The sequence below is a fragment of the Suricata suricatta genome, chromosome 17, assembly GCF_006229205.1.
Source record: "Suricata suricatta isolate VVHF042 chromosome 17, meerkat_22Aug2017_6uvM2_HiC, whole genome shotgun sequence".
Taxonomy (NCBI): domain Eukaryota; kingdom Metazoa; phylum Chordata; class Mammalia; order Carnivora; family Herpestidae; genus Suricata; species Suricata suricatta.
Window position 1 is genome coordinate 41,685,675 of NC_043716.1, and position 17,085 is coordinate 41,702,759.

Genomic DNA, 17,085 nt, shown 5'->3' on the forward strand with positions numbered 1-17,085 from the left:
GTGCCACCTAAAGTAACTCAAGAGAAACACATTATCTCAAAACAATAAAAGTAACTTAGTGCACTCTACTAACAAAAAGAAAGTGATATAGGTTTTTTAAATTAGAAAACAAAAGGTCACATTAGGAAAAGTTCATCCTAGATGGTGATTTTATGGTTAGAGTTTTGTGCACTCAACACTTCATGAAGTGATCAGAAAATATATTTCTTATACTCTACTGCCCTCTTGCGGCCAAATTTACTGCATGCTAAATCAGTCCACAATTCTATTTATTAATGGAAAAAAAAACCTATCAATCACACTTTTGCATGCATTACTTAGAAATACCCACATTGTAGGAAACTCATGCAACGCCCATAAAATAAGACACCTTGTAGCGCCTGGGTGGCTCAGTCGGTTAAGCATCCAACTCTCGATCTCCACTCAGGACAGGACTGCACGGTTCCTGAGACTGAGCCCCTCGTCAGGCTCTGTACTGACAGCATGCAGCCTACTTGGGATTCTCTCTCTCCCTCTCTCTCTTCCCTTCCCCTGCTTGCGCATGCGCGCGCGCGCGCGCGCGCGCGCGCGCACACACACACTCTCTCTTTCTCTCTCTCTCTCTCTCTCTCTCTCAAATAATCATTAAAAAAAAAAGTAAGACATTTTAACAAAAGGTATATGAAACGTGTACAAAAGACAAAGAAATCACTTCAGAAATGTATTGGATCAGTAACGAGATTCTAATAAGTCCTACATCCATAAAACAACATACAGTTATTAAAAATTATGTGGTTGAGGCACATTTATTAAGAGGCTTAAAGTATGTCAAGCAAAAGAACAAATTATAAAACATTATGAAAACAGAATCAAATTATAAAATTTTAGAGTGTGTGAGCTATTTTTGAGTGAATGTCTATCCATAGTTTATGAAACATTTATTTTATTTTAAAATTCAGAAAAAACAGTAAGGAGGGAGTAACTAAGGATTAAGAAATAAGGTCACACATTTGCAGCTAAATAACGTTGGAAATCATGGTGTGCAGCCAATGAAAATTCTCTACTTTATACTGGGGTGGACATCGGCATAGTGAAAATCAACCCCAAGTCAGTTAATGGCATCATTATTCTGGTGAGTTACTTTTCTTAGAGACCAATCTGCATTATTTTAATATAATAAGAGCAGGACTGAGCTATGAGTCTATTGGAAAGACTTCTGTTACCTGCACATTCACCATCTAACTCAATCACTAACAGAAGTGATGCTAGGATCACATTTAACACACCATTATGCGAGAGGCAATCTACAAATAACTGACCAATTCCCAAGGTTATGAAAGACGGTGGACGTCTGAGGAACTGTCAGGACGACTACAGAAACCAAATGACTAAATGCAACGTGAGATCCTCAATCAGATCCTAGAAAAGATAGGACATAATGAAAAAACTAGGGAAATCCAAATAAAGTCTGTATATTATTTTTTTATTTTTTTAATGTTTATTGTTTGAAAGAGAGAGAATGTAAGCAGGGCAGGAGCAGAGAGAGACAGAGAGAGACACACAGAACCAGAAGCAGGCTCCAGGCTCTGAGCCGTCAGCTTGAACCCACAAACCGTGAGATCGTGACCTGAGCCGAAGTTAGACACTCAACTGACTGAGACACCCAGATGCCCCTAAAGTCTATATTTTAGTTAGCAGCCATGCAACCATGCTAACAGTTTGGGTAACACTCTGCTTATTTGAAACGCAACATCAAGGAAGCTGGCGAAGGGCATATCGGACCTCTCTGCACTATTCTTGCAAATCTTCTGTAAGCCTGAACTTAACCTCAATATTAAAAGTTTAAAAATCAATTTTATCTGTATTTTTACCCTGATTTTTAGAATGGTTACTAGGAAATTAAAAACTACACATATGGCTCACATTATATTTCTTTGGACAACGATGATCTAGTGAAGGTTTTAAATTTCTTTTTTTTTCCTGTATCAGCACATCTGACAGTGGTGAAATACTCCATGATTTTGTGATAAACCTTCTCAATGGAACTGCCCTTATTCTTCTCCCAGACGTGAAAAATCACGGTAGTGGGGTCACATATAATAACAAAGATAGTCTCATTTCATTCAGAGTTTTCTAAAATTATAAATCTTACCAATAAGATTGAGGGATGAATTTTCTGCTTTTTCAAATGCAACTTGACTATTTCCAACAACCAGTCCTACTTCAATCTGTACAGAAAGACAATAATCAGTACTTAGTCTAATAGTGTACTTATGGACTTCTCAACACAAGACCAAAATGGAAGGGGAAATAAGGTCTCTCTGAACAAAGCAAATCTTCCAAACTATCATCTAAGTTAAATTAATTTTTCTCCTAACTACCTTCTACTATTTCTATTTAATTTCAATGCATTTGTCTTTTGATAACACCTGTCTTTTTGTTATTATTTATGTACAGTAATTATCATCTGCATTCAACCAGGATTACAAGTACACTATAAATTTCAAATTACTATTAAGTTTGTAAATAAGTGTGTTTTCTGCTATATTTTAATAACAGTGCTAGCTTATAAAAGCAATGTTTTCTCCCTACTACCTTAAAAGAAAGAGTATATAATATAAAAGAAATCACTGAGCAAGAGAATGGCTAGGAGTGTTACATTAATCTGCACAATTCATACCGCAATGATTATCAGAAATAAGACATACCTTCTGTCTTTTACCTGTCGCGGGTTCTCCCTTCAAGATGCTAGGATCCATGGCTTCGATATCCTTCACCAGCAAACCAAAAAGCTTTTCATTGAAGCTAAACACGAGCTATGTAGAAAAGAGATAAGGGAAGAAAAACCACTTCATGATATAATGGCTTGATTCTCACATCATCACCGGTGGTGTCCTAATGAAGCTTTCTCTCGTACATCCCTCTCAAATCCGTTCCACAGGCAAACTGCTCACACAAGCAATGAGAGTAAAAGGGAAGTAACATTTGCTGAGTATCTTCATGTGCCAAGCACTATAGGAGCTCCTATACTTAAGACTCACAAAATGTCTTAGAAACAGATAGTCTTCCCCAGTTTCACTAGTAAGGGAGCTGAGATCCAGAGAGGGCCTAAGCAATGGAAGCCGGAGTCATAGTGAACAACAGTGCCAGGATTCAAGCCTGGGTCCATGACTCTAAAATTCATGCCTTTCCACCACCAATGCAAAATTCCTGCCACACACATTCACAGACTGTGAATGCTCATTCATTCACCAAGTGTTTATTGAGCACCTTCCATCTTCTATGTGTTGAGGTGGAACAGTTAAGTATAGCAGGCCAAGCTGACTGCCAATCCTGCCAATCCTGCCATTAGTGACTACTACAAATGAGAAAGGAAAGTAAGAGCAGTGATTTGGGGTAAGATATTTACTTCTTCTCCATATTATTTCTTCTCTGCATAATCATATATCTGCATGATACCAGGTTTTACATAATTACAGATACCAAAGCATTTAGTATTAAAGTAGTAACACTAAAGGAAAAGATAAAAACAATGACATTTAGGTAGGCAATTAGAGCACAATTATTCATCAAAAAAGTGTAGGGAATACACTTCCAGAAGAAATACAGCACAGCTCAAAAAGCAATGGACATGTGGTCACCAAATAATCAGCTGACTGTCATCTTGGGGAGTCTTCCCAGACCGTCTAATCTCAAGTAGCACCATCCTGGTCCTCCAGTGCATCATCTCATTTTACTCACATCAAAGTACTTAACAGCACATGGCATTTCTTATTTTCTGTCTTCCCCAACCAGAAAATAAGCTCTGTAAGAATAGCAATTGTGTTGTATAATTTGTTCACTGCTGATCTGCAGGACCAAAAATAGTAGCTGAAACATACTAGGTTATCCATTAAATATTTGCTGAATTCATTAACAGCTCAGTTAACTGATGGGTTCTTGTCACAGCTACAGCCCTGGCTGTGTAGCCACAGGCACATCGCTTACCTTCTCTGAATGTAAAAATCACTCATTCCAATTCTAGTACTCTTAACAATAATAACAAGTGCACTATAACCTCTTCCTGTCTAGCAGTGATTCAGTTTCTACTTGTGAAAGTTTGATATTATAATGCATGGGTTATCCAGATCCCTAGTCTTGTGCTTCCAGATTTATACCATTTCACTTAGGTGAGAGAATCAAAAGAAAGGACACTCCTTTCATCCAACAGCTGTTTCTTTCCACCACTTCTCTCCCTGCCCATTCCACATACTTCCCCAGGTGAGAGCCTCCAAGGACAGACAGTGTAGGTGAGTCGCCAGAGATCAGAATGATATAAGCAGCGATTCGCAAACTTCTGGTCTCAGGACCTCTTTATATGCCTAAAAATATTTGAGAACTCTCAAAGAGCCTTTGTTTAAATGGATTATATCCACTGGTATTCACTATAGAATTAGAACAAGAAACTTAAAATGTATTTATTAATTTAAGAGTAACAATAAATTTATTATATGTGAACATAAATGACATATTTTTAACTTATAAAAACCCCCGCCAATTTCTGAAATATAAAACGTTAAGTGGAAACCATGGCACTGTCACATTTTTGTAAATCTCTTTAGTGTCTTGCTTAATGGAAGACAGCTGGGCCCTCACATCTGCTTTAACAGCCGAGTGCTGACCTAGCACACATCACATAGTTTGCAGAACTCCACCGTACATTTGTGAGAGAATAAGAAAAAGAGACATATTTTTGGTATTATTGTGAAAATAATTCCGACTTCACAAACCCCCAGAAAGAGCCTCAGGGACCCCCAGAGGTCTCTGGACCACACTTTGAGAACCACCGCTATGGAGTTATGATAGGAGGAAGGAGTCAGGAATAATTAAGAAAAGTCACAAAGAAGGAGACAAATGCAATGGTAAGGTCGAAAGAGCAATGATTATTTATGTGTATAAACAAGCAGCAATGTATGAACTCACACAGCTTTTTAAGTAAAACTGCAAAAGAACAGAATTTCTTCCTAGGAGATTAACAAAATACTAACTGAACTCCTTTTGGAAGAAGGTAAGATCAGCAATATCATTTTTAAGGACAGAAAAATCTGGGCTTCAAATGTTCCATGAAAAACCTGAAAATATATACATATAATTTTCTTAAGATTCTCAAATTAGTTCATAACCAAAAAAGGTTAAGAATTACTTTTCTACAGAAATATTATCAGTGAAAGAGAAAGCCGTCCAGAGACAAAACAAGTGTCTCACAAAAAGCAAAGTAAGACGTCTGAGACATTTAAGTCTGCGGCATTCTCAAGTTTACAGAGGGGGAAAGCTGCTGTGATTAAATACATTGTAACTTAAAAGCTACTAGAGAATTTTTTTGAATGGACTCAAGATGTTTGGCAAATGTATCTCCCTCATTTTTATCATTCAATTGGATACATCTGTCCATATGCAAAGCTCCTCTCAGTTTTTAAAAAGCAGAATTTGGACAACTGCAGTGACTGGAGGCCTGGCAAGTGGAAGGAAGGGAAGAAAAGTCAGCACTACCTGCTGCCCCACGGAGAACGCCTGGTTGTTGAACTGCTGGATGAATTCTGCTGCCATCTTGTCAGTGTCGTAAGGGTTGGAGTCGATGCTTTTCTTCTGCAGGAAATCAATCTCGATGGTCATTGTGCCAATACATTGCTTGGCCTTGTCAAATGTATATAAGGATACTAGGGGGGAAAAGAAGCAATTTTTAAAACACAGGGACATCAAATACTTGCCATGTTTCGAGTAACTAAAAGTTTCACATAAATGAATGCTAACAGAACTTGACTGAAAGGGGCTTTCCATGGCCTTCACTGGTGGGACACATACCACAGATTAAAGAAAACGGTAATAACCACTAAAGATTCTGTTCCCCTCTGAATTAATTAGGTCATGTGAACAGCACTCTCCCTCTCCCTTTACCCCTCACCCAACTCTTATGGGAAATCACAGCCCTCCCCACACAATCTATACATCTTCCTCCTTCACGTTTAACAGAAAACAAATGATAGGATGGGAAGTCCCAGTGGAGTTGGCATAGCATACTGCTTTCAAACAAGATTTTTGTTTGACACAAGCAAGAGCTATAGTGAGAAGTGTGTGGACTCTTTTGCCCTAGCAAGTTACCATACAGGACAAACAAAACAAAACAAAACTTGAGAAATAATAAATTACTCCAGAGTAGTTTGAATTTTGACATTTATTTTTTTAATACTACAAACATATTTCCTGGGGCACGCAGGTGGCTCAGATGGCTAAGCGTCCCGCTCTTGGTTTTTGGCTCTGGTCATGATCTCACAGTTTCATGGGTTTGAGCCCCACATCAGGCTCTGCACTGGCAGCTTAGAGCCTGCTTGGGATTCTCTCTCCCTCTCTCTCTGCCCCTCCCCAATTCGTGCTGTCTCTGCTCTTAAAATAAATAAATAAAACTTTAGAAAAATATATATTTAGTGAAGACCTGCTATAGCCAGGGAATGACAGTAAGTACTACGTGTATAACATGGAAAAGAAACCAAGGACCATGTTTTTAACTCATCTTTGTATGAACAGCATCTGACAGAAAAAAACCTAATTTCCATGCAAGTAAGAAAGAAGGCAAGACAAAGGGACTTTAAGTCTGTGTTCCAATAGATTCTGTTAGTAACTAGAGGAATCAAAGTAAATCATCTAGCTCTCTTTGCCTTGATTTGTCACATTTGTAAAACAAGACAGGACCACATAAACCCTATGATTCTTTCATCTCCTATATTCTTCTAAAGTTATTTCTTATAGTCTAGCCAGTTGAATTATATTTAAAGATTTTCTGTATATTCTCTGAATGATATTGCTTGTAAATCATATTTTTATATTCTGGTTTGCTGTTGTAAAGGGGGCCACACATATTTTAAAGATAAACATTTTCAAAAGCAAAATAACTAAGAAAGCCAGAGTAAGGAATAGAAAATTCACTGAAGGTCAAAGAGTAAGTCCAAATCTCAGCTGAAAGTTTTAGAATACTTTCCTGCCTCCATTTCTCGGTGCTTTGTTCTTTCTTAACATTTCCTAGAAGGTACAGGCTACAAGTTAAGTAATTTTCATAAGCAAGACAGCCTAACTATTTCCTCACATAGTGAAGATAAGTGTAGAAAGAAATATTAATGTAAAACTGAATCAGTTGATCCTGCGATTCCATTTCCAGGTATCTGTCCTAAAGACTCCTGAATATTTGCCTACAAAGGGATCTATGGAGAGGTTCCTTGCAGCATTATTTGTAATAGTCGACATTGAAAAACAGTGATCAGTAGGGGAATGATGAATAAAATGTGGCATATTCATAATGTGGAATACCAGACAGCAATCAAAATAAAAACTTGATGTGTATTTAATAAAGATGGATGGGCTATTAAAACATAATATTGAGGGTGCCTGTGTGGCTCAGTTGGTTAAGCATCCGACTTCAGCTCAGGTCATGATCTCAAGACTTCTGAGTTCAAGCCCCGCATCAGGCTCTGTTCTCACAGCTCAGAGCCTGAAGCCTGCTTTGGATTCTGTGTCTCCATCTTTCTCTGCCCCTCCCCTGCTCGCACTCTGTCTCTCTCTCTCAAAAACAAATAAAAATTAAAAAAACAAAAAAAACCCCACATAATATTGAAGGGCACCTGGGTGGCTCAGTCAGTTAAGCATCCGACTTTTGGTTTCAGTTCAGGTCATGATCTCATGGTTCATAAGTTTGAGCCCTGCACCAGGCTCTGTGCTGACAGCATGGAGCCTGCTTGGGACTCTCTCTCCTTTTCTCTCTACTGCTATTTCAACTGTACACTTTCTCACTCTCTCTAGTACACACTCTCTCTCTCTCGCTCAAAAATAAATAAATAGGGGTGCCTGGGTGGCTCAGTTGGTTAAGCATTCAACTTCGGCTCAGGTCATTTTCTCACGGTTCGTGGGTTCAAGCCCTACATCAGGCTCTGTGCTGACAGCCCAGAGCCTGGAGCCTGCTTCAGATTCTGTGTCTCCCTCTCTCTTTTCCCCTCCCTTGCTTGTCTCTGTCTCTTTTTCTCTCTCAAAATAAATAAACATTAAAAAATTTTTAATTAAAAGTAAGTAAAAATGAAGACTCAAAAACAATTCTGTTATGATATATATGTGTGTACATACATATACACAAATATGTGTTTATAGATGAGTGTGTATCATCTATATATCAAGAAACTTAAATAAGTGTATTAAAATATCATTACTACTGACTCTAGTTTTTCAAATGTGCTTTAAAGTTTCCTAAATAGAAAAGACCAAGCTGTTAGAATTTCAAATGCTGTGGGCAGCACCATGGACAGTACCATGGACACTACTGGGCAGCACCATGGTCAGCACCACTCGTCCGCCTCAAAGGGACAGGTCCCCTGAAGCACCCACAAGCAAAGAAGGGCTAGAAGATTAAGAATGTTTTCTTATTTTATGATTTATGGCAATTTAATGTCAAAGACTAATAAAAATTATATTTATAAGCAAAGAATGTATAGGCAGTGTTTGAATAAACTGACGTTACAATGAAAGGTATACTATGACGGTCGTGTTAAACATTAGGCTGTAATACTTAAAATATGGCATTTCCACATGGAGAGAAGACTTAAATGATTTTTCTAGAACATTCCTTCACACTAAAATCACTGACCTGACTACAAAAATTCTCACCCTACAGACAGAAACTCCTGTTCCAGAATCTTTGAATTAGCACTCCCCTTCATACCACACAACCTACCCTATCTGTGCCCACATTGCTACTATAGTGAATCAGCTTTCTACCTTTATGGCTACAACATCCACGCCACTCAAGCCTCCACCCCTTCCTTGCACCAAGCTTAATCCACCTTAGTCCCACTTGATCATTTAGATTTATAATTTTGACCATTAAATCTGTTTGATTCACTTTTCCAAAAATGTTTATTTATTAAAAGAGAGAGAGGAGAGAAAGAGAGTCTCCAGCAGGCTCCATACTGTCAGCACAGTGCCTGACGCAGGGCTTGACCCCACACACTGTGAGACCATGACCTGAACCGAAATCAAGAGTCAGATGCCCAACAGACTGAGCCACCCAGGTGCCCCTGTTTGGATCCCCTTTTAAAGAATGGATTGTACACTGCTAGTGCAGACCCTGCTTAGGACTCTCTCTATCCCTTTCTATCTGCTCCTCTTGTACACACATGCACACACTCTTTCTCAAAATAAAAAAATAAACTTAAAAAAAAACAACTTTACAATCAAGACAACCATTTCTGGTAGCTGAAGAATGCTTTCAATATAATTTAAGTCACAAAACACATTTCTCAATCAAGATTTATAACCTTGAATTTCTATACCTTTTCACAACAGAATTTATCTATATTAAAGGTTAAACTTAAGCACTCTCTTAACTATATTTAGAAAAATATGTTTGCAGAAATAAGAAACCTAAACTACATACACACTCATTTTCTCACTAATACATTTTTACTTCTCCCAATGTCTATAAATAAGTAACCCTGGTTTCAAGCACTCACCTACTTCACTTTGGTGCTGAACTCCCTCACTGTTTCAGCTTCTCACCATGCTTCAAGTGAGGGGTTATAATTAAGGGAATCACTTACATCAGTGTTTCCCAAATCGTGGCTGAGGAACCACCTAACAGTGAGTGTTAAAATCACAGATTCATGAATCAGACTTCTCAAGGAAAGGGCCTGAGAATCTGCTTTGTTTTTTTTTTTTAAACAAACTCTCCAGGTGTTTCTCTCAGGCAAGTTTGGAAAGCACTAATTATGCAACTCTCTCCACCAGCTACCCATATCTAAAGTAATTTCCTTTATTTTTTACCCCAATCAAAAATGTTTATCCTTCATCCTATTTCCACAAAAGGGAAAAAAAAATCACCTAAAGATAACCTCAATATTGAGGCACCTGGCTGGCTCAGTCAGTGGAGCATGCAACTCCTGATCTCAGGGTTGTGAGTTTAACCCCTGCGTTGGGTGTAAAGATTACTTTAAAAAATAAAATCTTAGGGACGCCTGGGTGGCTCAGTTGGTTAAGTGTCTGACTCCTGATTTCAGCTCAGGTAATGGTCTCATTGTCATGAGATTGAGCCCTACATCAGGCTCTGTGCTGAGTGTGGAGCCTGCTTGGAATTATCTCTCTCCCTCTCTTTCTGTCCCTCTCCCACTCTCTTTCTCCCAAAATAAATAAATACTTTAAAAATAAAATAAAATCTAAAAAAGAGAGATAACCCCAATATTTCAGTTCCCTCTAAGGAAAATAAAGTTCCCATGAAAAATAAAACAAAATGACTCCACAAGTTTACTATAAAAAGAAAACATAACATGTAACAAAATACTGCAGCATTTCAGCTGATGCAATGTCCTCCCCCCAAAAAATCAACCACAAACTAGAAAAAAGTATATGTAACACTTTAAGTGGAATTAAATATCCTCAAACAAGCACTTAGAAAAATAACAAAACATCTAAAATCCAAAGATTAAAAAGTAAGAACACAAATAAACATAAGAAATGCAATGAGAGTTTTTGGAAGTCAGGAAAGAAACTGAAGAATTAAAACTACTTCAGAGGGAATAATAAATTACGAAGTACCCAGAGACGAGCAGATTCAAATTAATATTTAGTAAGAGGCAGTAAAAGAAGAGGAAAACAACCAAGAAAATAAAAATTAAAGAAAGAAAGAATATTAAAAGAATAAAGAGAAAGTAGTTGAAATAGAAGATAGGCAGACAAGGACTAACATACATATAATTAGAGCCACTGGGAAGAAAATCAAAACAATTGGACCAGAACTAATGTTCAAACCCTAATCTAAGAAAAATTTTCAAACCAAAAGAAAACGTAAATCTGCATATTGAAATGACCCATTATATCCACTGGTCAGTGACCTAGAATGACCAATTCCAAGAAATATCCTAATAAAGACTATTATATTTTAAATATAGAAAAGTCCTCAGGGCTCCCACGCAGAAAAATTGAATTAGTCATAAAGGTAAGAAAATTCAACTGGCATCAGACCTCTTAAGGGCATCATACAAGGCAAGGCAATTGTGATGCAGCATTTTCAAGAAATTCAAGAAAACAAGCCAAGAATTCTATGTCTAGGCAAGCTGCATTTGAAAGAACAAAGACATAGAAAACCAGTCTGAATATGCAAGAACTTAATGAACACCTACACACGTATATACTTCCCAGGGGCATGTACTAGATCATAGGCTTTATCCAACCAAATAGAAACTGGCAAAAGGACTATCATAATCATTTAAGAGACTTAACTGTAGAGTTAAGACTAAAACAAGTATGGAGTCATGTATGGAAGAAGAGCATGTAAATATCATGATCTGACAAAGTAGAAAGGAAGCAACTAATATGTAGAGCGTGGTGCCTATAGTTCATAATACTAAACTGCATATTTGAATGTTGCTAAGAGTATATCTTAAAAGTCCCATCACAAAAAAAATCTATTAACTATATAAAATGATGGATGTTAACTAGACTTATTGTAGTGATCATTAGCAATGTATACAGCTATTGAATCACTGTTATATACCTGAGACGAATACAATGTTTTTATGTCAGTTATAGCTCAATTTAAAAAAATTTCCTTCTTCTACTTAAAAAAATATTTAAAATTTAAAAAAAAGAAGAAATACAATGGGAGGAGAAAGGGGGAGGCAGAAAATGACCATTAACTGCTATATAGGCAACAGAAGAGAGTCAAAGGATATCACTTAGAACTGATAGAACAGAGGTTTTGAGGTCAAGTAAGGAAAAAAAAAAAAGAATGGGGACTAAGGGTACTATGAGAGGTGTAAATGCAAAAGTAGTCACTAAAACAAAAATATATATATTCCTAAGTCCCAAAATAAGATTTTAAAAATAGCAAAGACGACATACCAAATAGAGAAATATAACTAAATGGAAGATAAGAGAACTGAGATTGAATATATCAGTCATGTCAATAACTGTGAAGGGGCTTAATAAACCTGTCAGAAGATTTTCAAATTAGCTCATAAACCAAAGCCCAACTCTGTACTGTAATACCACAGACACACCTAAAACACACGGATTCAGAAAAGCTAAAAGTAAAGAGATAGGCACAGATACGCTGAGCAAATGAAAAACAATAAGAAAGCAGGGTTTGTGGGGGTGCCTGGGTCACGCAGTAGGTTGAGCATCTGACTTCAGCTCAGGTCATGATCTCACTGTTCGTGGGTTCGAGTCCCATGTCAGGCTCCTTGCTGACAGCTCAGAGCCTGGTGCCTTCTTTGGATTCTGTGTGTGTGTGTGTGTGTGTGTGTGTGTGTGTGTGTGTATCTGTGTATGTGTCTGTGTCTGTCTCTCTGCCTCTTCCCTGCTCACACTCTGTCTCTCCCAAAAATAAACACTAAATAAATTAATTAATTAAATTAGAAAAAAGAAAGCAGGGTTTATGATCCTGACATCAAAGTATAATTTACAACACATTAAACAAGATGAAGAAGGATGCTTTATATGTTAATAGCCATAATTCACATTAAAAATATGTTATGAATATCTACATACCAAATAACCTAGAAACTACTATGTAAAGTATAAACTACAGGAGATGCAAGGGAAAATAGAAGAGAAAAACACTAAGATTTTAACACACCAGTCTCAGGGCCAGACAGGGCCAGTAATCACCAGTATGTAAGAATACAGAAGATCTAAACAGCATAATTAGTAAAGTAGAGCTTACAGATACATAGCAGACACGAAACCCTGAAAACAGAATATACCTCCTACTTGGGGCACAGGAACCATTTTCTTTCTCTGCATGTGTGCACATGCACGTGTGAGGAGCATGCTTAAGACCTACTCTCTTAGCAAGTATGTATGAAGCACTGTTAACTACAGTCACCCTGCTGTACATTAGATCTTCAGAACTTCTTCATCTTACAGAACTGAAATTTCAACAACCGTCCTATAAATGTATCCTTCAAAAATATCACCATTGTGAAAGGAAAAAAAATAAAAGCCAAAGATTAGAGAAATGACAGCTAAGTCCAATACATGATCCCGAATTGGATCCTCCACTGAGAAGGGAAAACGTGCCGTAAAGGAACTCACTGGGACAATTAACAAAAATATGAACTAGAGATTAAAGTTTCAACATTTAATTACATTAACATTTAATTTCCTGAATTTGATTATTATAAGAGCATATCTTTGTCCTCAGGAAATACACACTCAAGTATTAGATGTAAAGATGAATGATTTCTGCAATTTAATCTCAAATGGTTCAGAAAAGAAATGTGCGTGCGCACATGTGTGTAGGGAGAGAGAGGAAATGAATTTTAAAAATATGGTAACTGGTGAATCTGGTAAAAATACTATATAGGAATTCTCTTATTTTTGCAAGTTTTTTGTAAATATGAAATTTTTTAGGTTTTAAAAGCAAGCAGAAAAAAAAGCTGACTTAAGTATCCTTGGCTTCTTCTTTCCTTCTGCTGTACCCATGAAGTGAACATGAAACTACCTGACAAGAAAATTCAAAGTCCATCTTCCCAATTTGGCCACAGTGCTTAGAAGATGATGCCAATTTTTGTTTATTTGTCCCTTGGCTTATGATCCACAAATTGCTTAGTCTTTTTTTGCTCCTGAAGTCATAACCTGCCTTCCATGCTCCTCCCCAGTAAGTACACCATTTGCTTAAATACCGCCACTTTCTTCTCCTTAACTTAAATCTGATTTATCTTCCCAAAGACAGAAGAAAACATATCTCAGTACAGTAAAATGGAATCATCAAATAATACCAATTATTCCTCTTCAACATAACTTAGGTTTAAAAAAAATTTTTTTCCACAGCCATAATTTCACAAAGGCCCATTCAACTTAATTCTAGGCAAGTCAAATAATCTCCATGCTATTTCCCTTGATTCCTGAATACTCCCCATTCCTTTCTATACTCCACACTGACATCATAATCTTCTCTAAAGTTAGGATTTTGATGGACTCATTCAGAAATCTTCAGGAACTCTCTATTGTCTTTGAATAAAATCCAAAACTTTTAGTATGTACTTTTAGGTCGTCCACTAACTGCATATTTTCATCACTTAACAGAACTCATCAGGTAAATCCTTTCAATCAGGCATACATACTTCCTGAGTCTGCCTATGATTTGCTTGCTCCCATCTCATTGTCTTTTATTGATATTATTTCTCATCTTAAGAGCCTTTCTTCCTTATCTCTACCATGTAATGCTTTTCCTCTACTCACAAACATGCTCAAAACTCCAGTGCCTAAAACAATTTCTCTGGCTGATTTTCCAGTCTCCAGTCAATTCACCCACTGCTATTCTATCTTAGCACGTTCACACAGAGCTCCCAATGGTAATACTTGGGCTCTTATTTACTCTGCACACATTCTGTGAAGCTATGAATAAGTGGATATTCTTTGCCCCATTAAATTGTAATTTTCAGGCAGAGGTAAGTACCATAACCATTTATTTTCCATTCTCATACATCTAACCAGTAATATAAGTAGGATGAATGTTTAATAGCCTGACAACCAGCAATAAAAATTTTACAGATTTCCACACCTATGAGAAAGTCATAAAGAAAATCCACATCAGGTAGCTAAAACAACATACCTACCTTCTATTTCTTGCCCAATAGAAAGTCCAGCCCATTTTCGCTATAAAATAAAAGAAAAATAAACACACTTAAAACCAAATCAATCTAAAGTATAGATATGAGAAAAAGAAATGTTTATGAATTTCAGTAATAGGAACACATTCAAAGATAAAAACATGGTTTCGTGTTGTGTGTTGAACTGTGATCCACAAAAAGATATGCTGGAGACTTAGCCTCGGGCACATGAGATCACAACCATATTTGGAAATAGTGTCTTTGTAGCAATGTAGTCAAGCTGAGATGAGGTCAGGGGCACCTGGGTGGCTCCATCAGTTAAGCAATCGACTCTTGATTTTGGTTTAGGTCCAGGTCTCATGGTTTGTGAGTTAGAACCCCACATAGTGCAGAACCTTGTTGGGATTCTTGCTTTTCCTCCCTCTCTACCCTTCTTCCCCACTGCCCCGTCTCTCTCTAAAAATAAATAAATAAACTTAAAAACAAAGATGAGGTCATATAAAATTAGGGTAGGCCATAAGCCAGTATTACCTGGTGTCCTTATAAGAAAGAAAAGACAGACAGATACATGGGGAGAAAGTCATGTGATGATGGAGGCAGAGACTGAAGTGATCCATCTGCCAGTTAAGGAACATCCAGGATTTTTGGCAACACCACAGGCTAAGCATGGAACAGATTTTGCTCTAATGCCTTTGGACAGAGCACAGCCCTGTTGACACCTTGATCTCATTCTTCTAGATTCCCAAACTGCAAGAGAATAAATTTAAGCTGCCCACTTGGTGGTACTTTGTTACAGCAGTCCCAGGAAATATACTTATATGTTATACTTTATATTTGAACATCTACTCAAAAACATACAAAGCTTGCCTTTGTACAATAAAACTGGCCTCATTGAGTAGGATGCTCCTTTGCACACTATACTGCTCCTGAGGCCTTCCTAGTATCAGTAATATTTCAGTGTTCTAAAGGTACTATGGTTCCTTATACTGTTTGTTCTGATATCTCAAAAACACAGACATTCAATTCATGAAAACTAAATTAAAACTGGTCAGTTAATCTCTCCTGACACCCAAGCAAGGATTCCAATCATTAGACGGTCCTGACAACTCTTTGGACTAGCCAAAGGACTTTCAGGCATTTGCAAGTAGACTTTAGTCTCTCCCAGAAAACAGACCAGACTGCATTTAGGCAGGAATTTAGGACTGGCTTGGTATGGATTCAAAATTAGTCACTACTGATAACATTTCAAAGAACAGTGAGAAAAATAATTTTTGGCTGAAAATCCACATTTTGTCAACTCATCAAACAGCATGGATTTGGAGGTGGGTTGTGAAGAGGAGGCTGCACTGTGACTATGTGCAACACCTGCCTTCCCCTCCGGCTCCCTCACCGCAGTTACTTCTCCCTCCTTGGCCCTTCATGCCCTCTTCTCTCAGATCCCAGCTCACTTTCGGCCAGTGAGGAATTTAGCAGGATACTAAGTTCAGACTGTTGACCACAAAGCAGCCGCAATTAGGATCTGTACTTCAATCCCAAATACAGACTCAAAGGATGACAGTAATAGTATCTATCATATGGGGTTGTTTTGAGAACTAAATTAGCTAAAATATGCAATTATGCATTAGTATAGTACCTGAAATATAGTAAATACTAGGGAATTTTTCTTTTTTTCTTTTTTTTTTTTTAAATGTTTTTATTTACTTTTGAGAGACAGAGACAGTGCGAGCAGACGAGGGTCAGAGAGAGAGGGAGACACAGAATCTGAAGCAGGCTCCAGGCTCTGAGCAGGCTGTTCGCACAGAGCCTGATGCGGGGCTTGAACCCACAAACCGTGAGATCATGACCTGAACTGAAGCTGGACGCTTAACCAACTGAGCCACCCAGGCACCCCGGGAATTTTTCTTAAAAAGCAGAGGAACAAGAAGAAATAATCAGAAATTGCATTTCTGACTACCAAAATCCCAGCTCTGCAAAACCTGGCAAACTCTAAAATATCCCAAACAAATGTGAAAAGTAGTCCTGAAAATAAAGAGGCAACCAAATAGAGAAAAGGGGAATAATGAGTAAAGATCTCCCCTAATTTTTCAGGGCTTCAAGAGATCTAAAGAGTGATCACTTGCCCTCAGCCTCCAAGGTAGTAAAGCAATGCTTACTCACACACTGGAAGGAGGTCGGGGTTCCATTACGTTCCTGACGACTGTGGGATCAGCAGCATGAGTAAGATGATAAGGCGGAAAAGGACACAGCCTCGTCCTTGCAGTGCTCCTCAATTATGTACTAGGTGCCTGCAGACAGTGCTAGGTAGTTTTCCCGCCACAGAATCCACGAACAGTTACAAATGTAATCATCAGCCTTCCACTTATTATGAAGCCCAGCAAGTTAAATTGTAATTTGGGTGGCTCAATTAAGCATCTGGCTCTTGGTTTCAGTTCAGATCACGATCTCACAGTTTGTGAGAGCGACCTCTGCACCGGGCTCTGTG

At 37.7% G+C, this 17,085-nt stretch overlaps 1 protein-coding gene across 2 annotated transcripts in view; it reads right to left on the reverse strand.

Annotated features, from left to right (window-relative positions):
- Positions 1–17,085, reverse strand: part of NSF (N-ethylmaleimide sensitive factor, vesicle fusing ATPase) — a 142,359-nt gene that overhangs the window by 98,524 nt on the left and 26,750 nt on the right. For both annotated transcript variants that reach the window (XM_029927201.1, XM_029927200.1), the window contains exons 4-7: positions 14,610–14,649; positions 5,509–5,675; positions 2,688–2,795; positions 2,132–2,207 (exon numbers count right to left, since the gene is read on the reverse strand). In XM_029927201.1, coding sequence (XP_029783061.1) covers positions 2,132–2,207; positions 2,688–2,795; positions 5,509–5,675; positions 14,610–14,649 — 391 coding nt within the window. The remainder of the gene's footprint in view (positions 1–2,131; positions 2,208–2,687; positions 2,796–5,508; positions 5,676–14,609; positions 14,650–17,085) is intronic.